This window comes from Myotis yumanensis, unplaced genomic scaffold, assembly GCF_028538775.1.
Source record: "Myotis yumanensis isolate MYYU_CA2020_CCGP unplaced genomic scaffold, mMyoYum1.0.hap1 SCAF_16, whole genome shotgun sequence".
NCBI lineage: Eukaryota > Metazoa > Chordata > Mammalia > Chiroptera > Vespertilionidae > Myotis > Myotis yumanensis.
In genome coordinates, this window is record NW_027223767.1 from 51,505,863 (window position 1) to 51,520,151 (window position 14,289).

General features: G+C 64.4%; 2 protein-coding genes across 3 annotated transcripts; both read left to right on the top strand.

The window, feature by feature from the left end:
* The first annotated feature begins 1,441 nt into the window (after nucleotides 1-1,441).
* On the top strand, nucleotides 1,442-9,666 carry CUNH17orf99 (chromosome unknown C17orf99 homolog). Its single transcript, XM_070393440.1, has 6 exons — nucleotides 1,442-1,502; nucleotides 1,871-1,921; nucleotides 5,633-5,938; nucleotides 7,366-7,635; nucleotides 7,763-7,859; nucleotides 9,212-9,666. The coding sequence occupies exons 1-6, from the start codon at nucleotides 1,466-1,468 to the stop codon at nucleotides 9,216-9,218; spliced, it is 768 nt and encodes a 255-aa protein (XP_070249541.1). The 5' UTR covers nucleotides 1,442-1,465; the 3' UTR covers nucleotides 9,219-9,666.
* Nucleotides 9,667-10,254: 588 nt separating this feature from the next.
* SYNGR2 (synaptogyrin 2) lies at nucleotides 10,255-13,979 on the top strand. 2 transcript variants are annotated; one of them, XM_070393442.1, is made up of 4 exons: nucleotides 10,255-10,408; nucleotides 12,058-12,295; nucleotides 12,647-12,786; nucleotides 12,889-13,979. In XM_070393442.1, the coding sequence occupies exons 1-4, from the start codon at nucleotides 10,310-10,312 to the stop codon at nucleotides 13,084-13,086; spliced, it is 675 nt and encodes a 224-aa protein (XP_070249543.1). In that variant the 5' UTR covers nucleotides 10,255-10,309; the 3' UTR covers nucleotides 13,087-13,979. The 2 variants fall into 2 exon arrangements, with proteins under 2 accessions (XP_070249543.1, XP_070249544.1); XM_070393443.1 differs by lacking the exon at nucleotides 12,647-12,786.
* Nucleotides 13,980-14,289: the final 310 nt, after the last annotated feature.

Genomic DNA, 14,289 nt, shown 5'->3' on the forward strand with positions numbered 1-14,289 from the left:
GGACCCCCAGGAGGGAAGGTCAGGAGAAACCCAGGACCTGCTTGCAAAGCCCCCACCTCCACCAGGGGCCCCGCCTGGCTGGGTTCCAGGCCTGGGGCAGCGTCTGGGCAGCTCTGACCGGTGCCCTCAGGCCACAGGCTTCCTGCGGTCATTAAGGCGCGGCTGACTGGCTGCCCCTGTCCTCTCACTCACACAGCGTCACAAGACCATCGGCTGTGGGCACGCGCTGGGCCCTTCCAGGCTGGCAGAGAGCCGGCCAGGGAGCAGCGCGGCTCAGTCGGGGCGGCCCCAGCCCGGCCCACGCAAACGGGCATGCTCACGAGCATCTCGGGGCCAACCTGTGCTTCCCGCCAGCAGCCTCCGCGTCGCCTGGGAACCTGCTAGAAATGCAAACTCTCAGGCCCACGCAGCTCCGGACTCAGGAGGGCTCTAAGGGCGGCCCGGCCGCGTGGCTCAGTGTGGAGCGCTGACCTGTGAACCAGGAGGTCATGGTTGGATTCCCCGTCAGGGCACAGGCCCAGGTTGCAGGCTTAAACCCCAGCGGTGCACATACAGGAGGCAGCCTATCAATGATTCTCTCTCATCATTGATGTTCCTATCTCTCCCTCTACCTTTCTCTCTAAAATCGATAAATTAAAACAAAAAAGAGAGCGAGCTCTAAGGGTGGGGCCCAGTGGGTGAGCCCCTGGGTGATGGGCCCTGAGGTCCTTTACTACCACCTTCTGTCCCTCCCGGGAGCACTTCCTGAGAGCCGGCCAGGCGCCAGGCAGCCTCCCCGGAGCTGGCAGCCTTGGGGGAGTCAGAATCTGGGCCTCGGCCGCCCTCGGAGTGCCTGTGAGGGTTAAATAGCGATTACACAGTGTCCCGGTCCCTGGGTGCCTTAGGAGTGTGGTCCCTCCCCCGTCTGCGCTCAGGGCGGGCTCCGGCCCCACCCAGCCTGAGGTCACTCAGGGCTGAGCCCAGCATCGGCACCTGGTGGTCACGAGTGAACCAGGGTGCGATGCCGGAAGTTGCCCCTCCTGCCTGCTTCTCTGATGGGTCCAGCCCACGGGCTCTCCAGCCTGTGTCAGACCCCCCGTGGGGCCTGGGCGGGGCCCCCAGGGTCACACCAGGTCCACCCGAGTCACCCAGGGTAATCCCTCGCCTCGAAGTCATCAGATTAACCAACTCGAGCCTCATCCTAGGAACAGGCGGACTCCAGGGCTCAGGACTGGACACCCACCCGCCCGCCCAGCAACCCAGGGCCACAGCCCAGCAGAGGCGGCAAGTTCCCTGTGGGGTGTGGTGGAGGCTGCTGTTGGGGGCCCAGCCCTGGTGCTGGGGCCCCACGGCCCCTAGGGCCTTGAGGTTATCTCCCCAATGCAGGTCCCTCCCAGGGAGCGTCCTGGGAGTCCGGGCTGGAGGAGGCCCCACCAGGGGAGGCTTTCTGAGCCTGGGCAGAGGGAGGCCCCACACCGACAGAGGCATGAGGCTCCCGCTGCTGTTCTGCTTGGCCGCGCTGGGTGAGCCTCCGGGGGCATCTTGGGAGGGGCCCCTGCACTGAGGTGGGTGCGGGGGGCACAGAGGAGGTGGGACCTCGGGTATGGACACCCCAGAAGCACAGGATGCAGAGGCAAAGACATGGGCTTGAGTCTCAGACCAGCCGGTCACGGCACGTGCGGCCCAGTCGCTGCTTCTCCATCCGCTTCTCCAGCCCACTATTCACACATCCACGAAACGGCTGATGGGCTCATCGTGGGCTCAGAACAGCTTTTGTGAGTGAGGACACTCGATACCCCTGTGCCTCCCTCGGGGCTCAAGAGGAGGCTCCCTGGTGGCCTGCAGCCTCCCCCAACCCACCCTCACCCCTCGGCACCTGCCTCTCTCGCAGCCACCAGCAGCTCATCCACCACCAGCAGCTCATCCACGGAGCCAGAGAGAGGTGAGCAGCCCAGCAGGCAGACGGGACAAGGGCCCCACCCAGGAAGGGATGCGGCTGCGGGGAGGGTGCTGTTGGGTGAGAGGGTGCCTGCTGATGGACAATCGGACAATCCTAAAACCTGGCCCCAACCCCTGCAGAGCTCTGGGGGGAGGGGGAGAGAGGAGGAGGCTAGGAAGGGGGCCTCCAGGGGACATGGGGCTGTGTGTGTGTTGGGGGGATCCCTGGGCAGCTGTAGCCCCATCACTCTGCCCCGGGGTGCCATGTATGGAGCAGAAGCCCCTCCAGAAGCCTCACAGCTCTGTGGGGTGGGCGTGACCCCAGAGAGGGCGCGGGACGGGTGGGGGGGAGCAGGGGGGAGGCAGTGAGTGAAGGGGAAGTCCAGCCCCCGCTCCCAGGTGCAGCAATGGGAGGCTGCCTCCTCTGAGACGCAGTGGGCGGGCTGGGGAGCTGGTCTCTGTGTCTAAGCGGGTGGGGTACTGAGCAGGGAGAGGGGAGATCCTGGTCCAGACACCTCCAGTGGTTCTCAACCTTCCTAACGCCACGACCCTTTAATGCAGTTCCTCCTGTTGTGGTGACCCCCAACCATAAAATTATTTTCGTTGCTACTTCATAACTGTAATTTTGCTGCTGTTATGAATCGTCATGTAAATATCTGATATGCAGGATGTATTTTCATTGTTCGAGACCCTCAGGTTGAGAACCGCTGTAAGGCTTTGCCTCCACTTTTCCACTCTCCTCCCTCCCCCTCCCGCCCTCTCTCCTGGCTCATGTCTAGCCCTGTGACCCTTAAGGTCAAGGTCAAGGTGGTGGGTCACCTCCCCTGCTGGTTCCCATGGCAGGGAGCTGCTCATCCATCAGGTCACGGGGTCGCTGAGCAGGCATCCGCCCGGGGTCAGGCAGGGCAGGTCTCTGGTCTCGCCCCAGCACAGGCTGAAATGCCATTTCCTCATTCGCTTTAAAAACAAACACGTTGTGGTGTTTTCGCTAAAAGGAGAGCAGAGCTCTGCGGGGCCGGGCCTCTGGGGAGTACCTGGCAGGGCGGGTCCCTCGCTCAGTCCCCACAAGTCTGCTCACTGAGCTGCTAAGAGACCGACAGGAAAATCATTCATTCATTCATTCATTCGTTCATTCGTTCACTCGTTCACTCAGCAAACGCTGGCTGCACCCCTGCTTGGTGCTGGGCCTGCTTTAGGCCCAGAAGGGATGCAGGAGGTGCAGAAACAACGGAGCCTGCCTCAGGGTGCTCACATGCCCGCCGGCTGGGGGACAGGTGTGCTCGATTGTCATTCTCCCAGAGGAAAGCAAGTGATGGGAGGGAAGGGGGCGCACCTACGGGGAAGTTGGCACTGAGAAGGGGACCCCCCAGCCTTCCAAGCCAAGACATGAGAGCAGGCCGTGCCTGGAGAAGGGCCTGGTGGCCAGAGCACAGGAAGCAAGAGGGGAGGGCCGCTGGGGAGGTCAGAGGACGGGGGGGCAGGGAGGCCCGTGGGCGCAGCTGTGGGAGGTTGGATCTGGGGCCTTCGCTGCTGTGTTGAGGAGAGACAGGCGGGGGGGAGGGGGGGGGATCCAGGGCGCAACCGCAAGGGCACCGGGCTGCTCCCGGGTCCAGAGCTGGTGATAACACGGAAGCGGAGGGGTTAGGCTGAAGGCCAGGCCAGCCGACCTGCTGTGGAGGGGCCTGGCAAAGCCATGAGGGGACCCCAAGGTGTTGGCTTGAGCACCTGCCGGGATCGGTGAGGCGCCGCTGGGCCGGCCTCGGGGAGCGAGAAGCGGGCAAAGGAACCGCATGCGGAGGAGCTGAGCGCCGGGCCCTGGAAGGTGATCTCTGTGTTTCGAAATCCCCAAGAACTAGGGCAAGTGTGGTCCTGGGAGACTGCGCCGCTCCGTGCTGGGGAGACGCGGAGAGCTGTGCGCCTGGGTGAGGCCATCCCGCCGAGGGAGGGCGCAGTGCGCGTGGCACGGGGATGGGGCGGCCACTGCACCACCTGGGCCGCAGGCGGCGCCTGGACCGCACGTCCCTGCGCACAACGCCGGAGACCGAGTCAAGCGCAGGCGAGAGCGAGGCCATCAGGACACGCGGTAAACACGAGAGGAACGGGGCTGCTGCCACAGCAACACCAGCCCAGCCCCCGCGGGCTCCGCTGCAGGTCCCGGGCGGCCCCGCGGTCACCCCGTGGTGCTGAGTGTGCGTCCCGTCATTCCGATGTTCTGATGCCCGTGGTGGGATGTAAATTACATGCGCGGCCACCCGTTAACGGGGCTGGTGCAGAGGCCAAATCATCCCAGGAGGCCGCGGGGGGTGGGCGTCCTGGGAGGGAAGCAGGTGAGCGGGGAGGAAACGTATGTAAACCAGGCTCCACTAATAGCCGTCCAGGAAGTGAAGGTGGGCCAGCTCTCCTGTCGCTTTGATTCACGGTGAAGGAGCAGCGAGAGGTGAGGGTGCCGCTGCCTGCACCCCTCCCCCTCCCTGCCCCCCTCCCTCCCCCCCATCCCCGGGAGGAGGAGGAGGCTGGCCCTAGGAGGCTGGCCTGAGTTGGGCTTTGGCCCCAGGCTCGCGCTGATGAAATTATTAGCAGTGATTTGCAAAGCGGTGCCCCAGAGCGAGCTCCACCTCCACATACAGCTTAACCTACTTCAGGTGGAAGAGTCTGCGGGGAGCCTGTGGGAAAACAAGCCATAAAAATGGGGGCTCTCCTGAAGTCCAGCAAGAGGCACCGAGAGAGCGCCCCCCACTGGTGACAACCAGAAACGCCCGCGGACACACGAAGGTCCCCTGGAGAGATGGGCCCTGGCTGAGGACCCCTGGTCTAGAGAGAAGGAGGCTTAGTGCTCAGAGACTCGGGCTCCCGGAAAGCGCCTCCGGAGACCCCCCCCCCCCCCGATTTGTTCTAAGTCTCTGCTCAGCGAGTGGTGCGCTGACCGCAGTGGTGTCCAGGGCATCTCACCCAGCAGGGCATGGAGGATGCCCATGGGCTGATATCTGGGTTTCATAGACGCTTCCCTCTGCCCGCCCCCGGCACTGCCCTACACACTAGTCTTGAAAATGCACCATTAAGAACACACCCCTCTCCCCAAAACCGCACTCAGAAGGCAGCGTTGTTTGATCCGAACGATCAGTTGATTGTGGCTTGGAAAATTCTCAATGGGCAGCCCCAGAGGCTCGATAGGAAGGTCTTGAATATGTCGTGTGCGTCCCAATCCGGTCCAGGACCTGCCGACAAAACAGAAAGTCACCTCCAAGCAGAGAGGAGGTCTGGACGGAGGCGCCCTGCTGGGAGCGGCTGAGTGAGGGGTTTTGGGGAAGGCGGGGTTGTATGTTTTCTTAATATTAAAGCTTGATTGTTTTATTAAAATTTTTTTATTGATTTCAGAGAGGAAGGGAGAGAGAAACATCAATGATGAGAGAGAATCACGGACCGGCTGCCCCCTGCACACACACCCCCCCCACACACACTGGGGATGGAGCCCACAACCCGGGCCTGTGCCCTGACCAGGAATCGAACCGTGACCTCCTGGTTCCTAGGTCGGCGCTCAACCCCTGAGCCACACCGGCCGGGTTGTAGCCAGTCCTTTCGGTGCATATCTACGAGCGGCACTGCTGGGTCAGATGGTGATTTGCGGTGTAACTTTTTGAAGCTCCGGCAAACCAGCATTTTCTTCCCGCGCTGATAAATGTTGGCTTCCTTCCTCTTCCTGCGGTTCACCTTCCAGCACTCACCCCGGGGGTCTCCACCGTCTCCATCGCCTACAGAGTCCTGGAGGTCTTCCCCCAAGGCCGCCGCGTGGTCATCACCTGCCACTCACAGCTGCCCCCGCCCGTCACCTACTCCCTCTGGGGGAGCCGCGACATTGAAGTTTCCAAGAAGAAGGTGATCACCCACAACCCCGCCTCCTTCCACATCAACGTCACGCTCAAGTCCAGGCCAGACCTGCTCACCTACACCTGCCAGGCCAGCACCAACTGGGGCCTGCGCCAGGCCAGCGCCACGCTGCAGATGTACTGGGAGCTGTGGGCCAGTGAGTGCAGGGGGGGTAGGGGCGGGCGGTGAGGGGAGCAGGGGCTGGGAGTGGAGGGCTGGGGGCTGGGGAGGGTTGTCAACCTTCCAGGGCCTCTCTCAGTCCCTGGGGGCCTGGTCACAAGCATCACCGGGGTTTAGATCCTGGCTGGGCCCCCAGGGGCCTGAAGGGAGAGTGAAACAGCCCCCGGGGCTGAGCTCCGACCTCAAGCTGATAAAGGGGCATGTGGGGTTTTATCTGGTTTCATCTTCTCAGCAGCCGAGGGCGGGGTCGAGGTCCCAGCCTCTGGAGGAGGAAGCTTAAGCTCTCGGAGATTAAGACGTTGTCCCAGGCCTCGGCCTACAAGTGGTTCCCAACCCCACTGCACGGAGCTCCAAGGCCTGCGTCCTTCCCGTGCTACCCTGAGCTTCCCCCAGGGGTCCTTCCTGGTGGGAGGCATGGGGTGGGGCTGGGACAGTGACCCTGTGGCCCGAACCTGGAGGCGGCCTGGGGAGGAGAGCCCTGTGTATGGAGCACTTCAGGTGGAGGGTTCAAACCCCCACACTTCCAGGCTGTGGGTTCTTGGGCAAGTCACTCAACCTCTCTGAGCCTCGGCTGCTTCAGCTACAAAACAAAGATGGCAGCACCTACTCCTGGGGTACCGAGGGGCCGTGGGGGCTCTCGGTCAGTGGTCAGTATCGGACCAGGCATGGGGCTGTTCAGAGCACCAGGCGGAAGGCCTGGGGATTCTAGAATCTATAGACTCTTCTAAGTAGCAGTTCTTGTCCTGAAGGAGCTTGTATTTCAGCAGAAGAGTCAAGACTGGAAGATTAGAAGCAGGGTTGCCAGATAGATTTTGCGTAGGACGTACTCATACTAACAAATGATTTGTTGTTGCCCTGGCCGGTGTGGCTCAGTGGGTTGGGCATTGTCCCGTGCACAGAGAGGTCACCAGTTCGATTCCCGGTCAGGGCACCTGCCCAGGTTGTGGGCTCAATCCCCAGTAGGGAGCGAGCAGGAGGCAGCTGATCGATGTGTCTCTCTGACATCAATGTTTCTCTCTCTCTGTCTCTACCCCTTCCTTCCACTCTCTCTAAAAATCAATGGAAAAAGGATCCTCGGATGAAGATTTAAAAAAAAAATTATTCATCGTTTCCATGAAATTCAAATTTAACTGGGCGTCCTGTATTTCTGTTTGCTAAGTCTGGCAACCCAGAATATACTACATGAAACTAACACCGAATGAGAAATTGTGAGGTACACACTGCAAGTAGGGTAGAAGCCCAGACACAAGGCGGAGGGAGTAATCCAGACGGCTGCCTGGAGGAGGCTCAATCACAGTCAGGCCTCCAGCTGATTATTTGGGAACAGGGGCACTTGCTGGGGAGAGGGTGCTGGAGTCTCCCAGCCATGCCTGTGCTTCCTGTCCACCCCCCACCCCCCACCAGAACCCGTGTCCCAGCTGCAAACTGACCTCACCCTGCTGGACAGAGGGGCAGGCCCAAGGTTGGAGATGTCCTGCCAGGCGGCCTCGGGCAGCCCACCCATCACCTACAGCCTGGTCGGGAAGGATGGGCACGTCCACATGCGGCAGACGCCGCCGCACGGGCAGCCCGCCAACTTCTCCTTCCCGCTGACCCAGACACCGGCCTGGCTGCAGTGCCAGGCCCAAAATGGCGCCAGTGTCCAGAGCAGCCCCCTCACGCTGGTGCCCCCAGGTGAGCGGGCCCCTGGTTTCCAGAGGACAGCTGGCACTGCTGGGTAGGTGGGTGGGAGGTGCCACGGGCAGGGCAGGGCATCCGGAAGCAGCCATGCCGACCCTGGCCCTACCTGCCTCCCTCCCAGGCCAGCTGCCCAAGGCCGCCACCTTCGTGCTGGCTGCCAGCCTCACCTCCATCGCAGCCATCACCTCAGGGATGCTGGGCTGGACCGCTCAGAGCAGGTAGGAGGCGGGTGCCGGATGGGGGAGGAGTGAGAAGAGCTGGTGGGCTGTGTGGCCCAGCAGAGGCCCCGCTGGAGAGCAGAGGGTGGTGGGCTTTAGGGCAGGGTCGGCCGCCTCCAGGGCAAGGAAAGGACCCTATCTCGGTGGGTGGCTTGCAGGAGTTGACGGAGGACCTACTGTGCGCCACGTGCCTGCTGAGGGCTTGCTGCTTCGTGGCTTTATGTGACCATGACCCCTGGTCCCAGCTGCCTGCCCTGCAATGCAGTCAGCTCGCCTCTGGGTGGCACACTACCCTGTGGTCCTACGGGTCTGAGGAGGAATGTGGGGATGGGGGACATGCCTCCTGGGACAGGGGCTTCTGACCTCCATGGGAACCTCGGAGTCAGGGGTGGGGTCTCCTGGGGTCCCCTCTCCCAGGTCATCATTTCAGTGACTTGCAAATGACCAGGGGAGTGGTTCCCGGCGGCGTGGGGCACACACCCCACGGGGGGCAGTTTGAGAATGAGTTATTAACAGTGAATGTTTTGCATTTCTTATTATTCTAGGGGCTTCATAGACAGTATAGAAATACATATTGTGACGTATTTATGCATTTCAGGTCTCTATTATGTTTTGAAACTTTATTTGCTATTTTTTCCTATCATTTCATATTATTATTATTATTATTAACAATTTCTCAGTGACTTCCTCCCCAGGACTTCAACTGTCCTTCCGTTCTTTTATTTTTCTCTTTCGTGGATGCCATGTTCTTTGGAAGCTTGTTTAGACCAAGCTAATGGCCTTTCAGGCTTCCTCCCCGTGACTAGGAGTTCACTGTTTGAATAATTAGAATTCTATGTGGGGGAGGGGGGGCATCAGGATGTTAGAGATGCTTAGGGGGGCGTGGCCAAGAAAAGGTGGGGAACCCCTGGACCTGGGCCTCTGTGTTGTGCGACCACAGGCCCCACCAGCTCCCGCCTCCCCTGCTTCCTGACACTGGTCTCCTGGCCCCGCCTCTTCCCTCCCCCCCACCCCCCATTGCCCCAGAGGTCTATCTAGGCCCCTTGTCTTCTCTCGGGGTCCCTTCCTCCTTCCCAGAGGCCAGACCCATGGGCCACCCATGTCACCTCTCTGAGCTTCAGTTTCCCTTCTACAAAATGGGGTGTAGAGACCAGACCCCCACTCGCCATGTGACCTGGGCCAGCACTTCCCCCTGGGTGATTGGGTGCCCCCTTCACTTAGTGGGGTGACAAAGCCTCCCCCCCCCCCCCCGCACTGATGCCTCTGGTGCCATAAAACTCCCAGAGGCCTGGGGGGGGGGGGGGCTGGGAGTGGGGCTCCCTCACCTGGAGTCTCACCTCCTTTGTGTCCAGGTTGTGACCAGCAGGTGCAGGCTCAGCAGAACCCCCACAAGCCCCGTCCTGGCCGGACAGGAGGAGCCCCCGTGAATGAAGAACAGCCCGCCAGCCCGGCCCTGCTGCTCTGCAGCGAGGATGTCAAGATGGGGGTGGGGGGGGTGGCGGGAAGAAGAGGTCCGGGGAGGCTGCCTGTCACCTTCCCTGCAGGTCCAGGAAGGAGGTGGGGGACTGAAAAGGCCCAGCTGCACCCCCACCCAGGGCCTCTTCCCCCCACCGGCTCCCCTCTTCCCAGGGGGCACCCCATCTCCTGGTGGCCAGTCCTCTGGCCCACCTGGCCAGCACCCCCTCATTGACCTGACCGGCAAAGGAAGGCTGTCTGGGTCCCCGACCTCAGCCTGCACCCCTCCCCTCACCGCCTTCCCTGTTCATTGCTCTGAACCAGCTCAGGAAAGAACTGGATTAAACTCTGCGCCCCTGTCGCTCTGGAACCCCGTTTCTGTCCGCACCCCATCCTGGAGCCTGGCCGTCTGAAGTCCCGCCGCCTTTCACCGCGGGGGGGGGGGGAGATTAGGGGGGCGCAGCAGGGGAAGAACTGGGGTGTCTCCACCGGACCCCAGGCTCCCTCCGGAGAGGAGGGGAGAGGGACCGGCCAGGCAGGGCGGGTCCAGGCGGTGGCCTGGGGCTCGGGGGGAGGTGGAAGCGGGGGTGGGTGTGCACGGCGACCTGGTCCCCGCAGGTGCGGCCCAGGGCGTCCGGTCGGGCTTCCTGGAGGAGGCGGCGGGAGAGCAGGCGCCAAGGAAGGCGGGGCCCCCCGTGAGTCCCTCTGCTCCTGGGGACCCCCTGCCCCCCTCGGGTCGCGCCGCGGGCCAGCGTAGCGGGGACGAGACCCCGCCGAGCCGAGCGCGGGGGCTGGACAGTGTCGCCGCAGCCCAGGGCCCGGCAGCCTGGCGCCCCGCCGCCGCCGCCGCCGCCTGCACTTTGCGCTCCGTCCCTGCGGCCGCGCTGGCCACGCCCCGGGGCGGGGCGAACGGCGGGGCGGGGCGAACGGCGGGGCGGGGCCCCGCTGGCTCCTCGGCGTCCGCGGGCGACGGCGACGGCGACGGCAGCGGCGACATGGAGAGCGGGGCCTACGGCGCGGCCAAGGCGGGCGGCTCCTTCGACCTGCGGCGCTTCCTGGCGCAGCCGCAGGTGGTGGCGCGCGCCGTGAGCCTGGTGAGTCGGGCGCCGGGGACCGGGGCCCCCTCCGCCCGGCCCGGCGCCCGCGAGCCCCCGGCGCGACAGGTGGCAGCGGCCCGGGGCCGCGGGGTGGGAGGCGGAGGGCGGCGCGCGGGGACCGGGACCCGCCACCCCCCTCCCCCGCCCCGATCCCCGGGCTCGGCCGCCCCAACCGCACCCCCGGGCCCGGGCGCCCTCCCCGGAGGCCTGGGCAGCAGGCGGCGCCCCGCTGGCGGCGGGAGGAGCCTGGGCAGCTCCGGGACAGGTGGCCGGCGGGCCGCGCGGCTCCCGCCTGGGGTTCACCTGGAAGGGGCTTTCCCGAGCCACGTGGGGGGGGGCCGCCCGGTGCCCCGAAACAGGATCTCCTTTCCACGCAGGGAGCCTGCGGGTCTGTGTCCCCACCCGCGGTCGGGTGACTTCAGGTGCCTCCTCCCCCTGAGCCGGGCGAGCCCCCAGCACCGGGAAGGTGGGGTGGGTCCCTGTTCCCGGGCACCAGGCATCCGAAGCTGCACCAGGTGGGCGGGCAGCAGGCCGGGCCCTCCCCGCTCACATCTGCCTGGGACCGGGACCTTCTGCGGTGCCCTGGTGGCGCCGGGCCCCCTCCCCGCCTGGCGGTAGGGTCTGAGCCCAGGCGCAGGTGCCCGCGGGGCGGGAGGGCAGTGCCAGGAGTTGGGCCTGGCCGCCCGCTCCCCGCATCCCGGAGTTCCGGCTTCATCTCCAGCCTGGGCGGGGCTTGTGACACCAGCCGGAGAGGCCCGTGCAGGCAGGCCGGCAGGCGGGCGGGAGGCCTGGCCCGGCCCGGAGGGAGCCAGGTGTCCACACAGCCCTGCATCTGCCGAGATGGGCGGTGGGTGGCCTTGAAGTGTGGGGAGGAGACCAGGTGACAGGAGGCTGTTCCCACTGGAACCCCTTGGGGAGCTCACCCAGGACCCAGGACCCAGGACCTCCGGGCTCTGAGTGCAGGCCAGCCTGGAGCACCTTGTGATCAGCACCCACTCTTGGGGGGGGGGGGCGGGGGCGGACTGGGGTTTTCATGGAGGGGCGTGGCCAGGACGCCAGAGGCAGGAAGTCCTTGTAGAGAGAAAGCTGAACAACCTGGGGAGGCCGGCCTGCGTGGGGGGGTGGGGGGAGTGGGACCGGCCGGGGTGGCCTGGCTTTGCTGAGAGGTGGGGAGTCTTCCTTCAGGGCATCAGGCAGGGGGTGGGCGCTGTGGGGGTGACAGGCAGGTGATCAGGGGGTGAGACTCAGGCCTGAGCTTCTGTGGTTGTGGCCTGTCGTGTTTAACACTCATTGAATGTGGAAGTGGCCAGATGGCCCCTAATCCCCATCCCACAGGCAGCGGGGCAGGGTGGCCCCCTCCCAGGAGTTCCCTGTCCTTTCTACGCCTACGGTCCAGAAATCCCCCGCCAGGAACCACCCGCCATGCCCCTCTGGTCTGGAGAGGCGAGGAGAAGGGAGAAGTGAGAATGAAGTGAGAATGAAGGCTGCGCGCCAGGAGGCAACGGGCTCACCAGCTCACCCCCACGTTCGGGGGGGCTTGGATGCTGACTCCCTTAAGGGGCGCGGCAGCGGGAGAGGCCAGGGCCCCCCACCCCACGTGCCCCTGGGGGCTGGCCCGCCACTCAGCCCCTCCGCCCTGCCCCCAGGTCTTCGCCCTGATAGTGTTCTCCTGCATCTTCGGCGAGGGCTACAGCAACACGCACGAGTCGAACCAGAGGTACTGCGTCTTCAACCACAACGAAGACGCCTGCCGCTACGGCAGCGCCATCGGCGTGCTGGCCTTCCTGGCCTGCGCCTTCTTCTTCGTGGTCGACGTCTACTTCCCCCAGATCAGCAACGCCATGGACCGCAAGTACCTGGTCATCGGCGACCTGCTCTTCTCAGGTATCTGCCCAGGCGTGGCCCCTCCGCTGCTCCCGGGAGGTGGATGGGAGCGGCTGGCCATGCTCCCAGGCGCTCTAGGGGTCTCGGATGGCGGGGGGGGGGGGGGGGGGGGGCAGGGAGAGGCAGGGAGAGGCGCGAGGTCCCCCTGGAGCAGACAGGCTTGGGCACAGATTTCTAACCGTCAGAAGCCCGCTGGTGCTGTGATGAGCATGGGGCTTTGGAGCCAGGCCTCCTGAGATGGCACCCAGTGCCCGCCCGGCATCTGCCTCAACGCTCTTTCCACTCCCGGAGGCTTCTGGGAGCTGCCTGCCTGGTCTGTGGAGCTGACCCTGCCCCCCGCCCCCTCCCCAGCTCTCTGGACCTTCCTGTGGTTCGTGGGTTTCTGCTTCCTTACCAACCAGTGGGCAGCCACCAACCCGAAGGATGTGCTGGTGGGAGCGGACTCAGCCCGAGCGGCCATCACCTTCAGCTTCTTTTCCATCTTCTCCTGGGTAGGTGGCCGGGCGGGGCGGGCCGGGCTCCTGGGGTCTTTGGTGAAGGGCGGGGGAGGGCTTGGGGAGGGCGTGGAGGAGCCAACCTCAGCCTCCCTGCAGGGCCTGCTGGCCGCCCTGGCCTACCAGCGCTACAAGGCCGGGGTGGACGACTTTATGCAGAACTACGCGGACCCCACCCCCGACCCCAGCACAGCCTACGCCTCCTACCCGGGCCCGCCGGTGGACAGCTACCAGCAGCCTCCTTTCACTCAGAACGCCGAGGCCACCGAGGGTTACCAGCCTCCCGTTGTGTACTGAGCCGCCCCAGGGGATGGTAACGGGGCAGGGAGGGTGCCTGGAGGGCCACCCCTGGGTCCTGGACTCCTCTCGCCCGCAAGGCGTGCCTCCAGCGGCTGCTGGCCCCTCTGGGCCTGTGGGAGCCCAGGCACCAGCTGGAGAGCCCCTGCCTCCCGTGCCGGAGTGCCCAGGCCCCAGGCAGCACCCACCCTCCTCAGGGCATTTTTAAAGAAGTTTTTAGCTAGACATGCGTCACTGCTTCTAATGGTCCCCAGCCCCGCCTGGCAGCTAGAAGTGCCGCCATGCTGTTCTGATAAGTGCCTTCGTTTCCCCAAGCCCACAGGGAGCCGGGCCCCGCCCAGGCCCGCGTGGCCACAGGGAGTTGGGGTTCTCTGCCAAAGATGAGGCCGGGGGGGCTCCCACTTGCTGGTGCTGGTGTGGGGCTGGCGCTCCCTTCCTCCTCACTCAGGTCTGCCCACCTCTGCCTCAGTGCCCGCCTCTGCCTCAGTGCCCTCTCTGCTCCCGGAGGCTTCTGGGAACTGTCCCTCGCTGGTGCCCTCCCCTGCCTGCCCTGAGGCGGCAGCCCTCTGGCTGCTGCGGGGTCTGCTCGCTTGGCTGGGGTCACTCCCCTGTGCCAGTGCCTCCGGGCCTCCCTCCTGCCAGCCACAGGGCAGGGCTGGTGCCCACCCAGGGCCACTGGGCAGCACCCCCTGCCCCTCCCCACAGCAGGGAGGGGCTTTGCCTGACAACACCCAGCTTTATGTAAATATTCTGCCTTAGGTAGGAGGTGTGGGTGTCCCCACAGCCCCCAGGCTGTGCTGAAGGTGTTAGAAAGCTTTTGGGGGAAGACATCCTCCCCCCCTCAGATTGTTAGGCTGGTTCTGAGATGGAATAAATGTTTTTCTCATTCATAATCTCCACTGTCATTGGCTGGCCTCAGTAGGAGGAGAAGTTCCACTCTTGGGGGGGGGGGGGGGGCCTGGAACCTGCATTTTGAACAAGGTTGTGGCCGGCTGCCCCTCCAGCGCGCCCAGCGCCTGCCCTCTCCCCATCTGGGGTCGCATTCCTCACACTGCCTTCCATCAGCACCTTAAAATAGCAGCTGCGCTCAGCTGGCAAACAGGACGGGCCCGGGACTGCCTGGCCAGGCTCCCTGCGCCCTTGCTAGCTGTGGTGGAGGCACAGGAGCTGGCCCTCCCAGTGCCCCTTCTGGGGCGGGGGGGC

Excerpts from the sequence above, each read along its gene's own strand:
- CUNH17orf99 (XM_070393440.1), top strand. The coding sequence starts at position 1,466 with ATGAGGCTCCCGCTGCTGTTCTGCTTGGCCGCGCTGG. Across the intron at positions 1,503-1,870 it reads GTTCTGCTTGGCCGCGCTGG|CCACCAGCAGCTCATCCACC; the intron begins GTGAGCCTCCGG and ends CCTCTCTCGCAG. Across the intron at positions 5,939-7,365 it reads GTACTGGGAGCTGTGGGCCA|AACCCGTGTCCCAGCTGCAA; the intron begins GTGAGTGCAGGG and ends ACCCCCCACCAG.
- SYNGR2 (XM_070393442.1), top strand. The coding sequence starts at position 10,310 with ATGGAGAGCGGGGCCTACGGCGCGGCCAAGGCGGGCGGCTCCTTCGAC. Across the intron at positions 10,409-12,057 it reads TGGCGCGCGCCGTGAGCCTG|GTCTTCGCCCTGATAGTGTT; the intron begins GTGAGTCGGGCG and ends CCCTGCCCCCAG. Across the intron at positions 12,787-12,888 it reads TCTTTTCCATCTTCTCCTGG|GGCCTGCTGGCCGCCCTGGC; the intron begins GTAGGTGGCCGG and ends GCCTCCCTGCAG.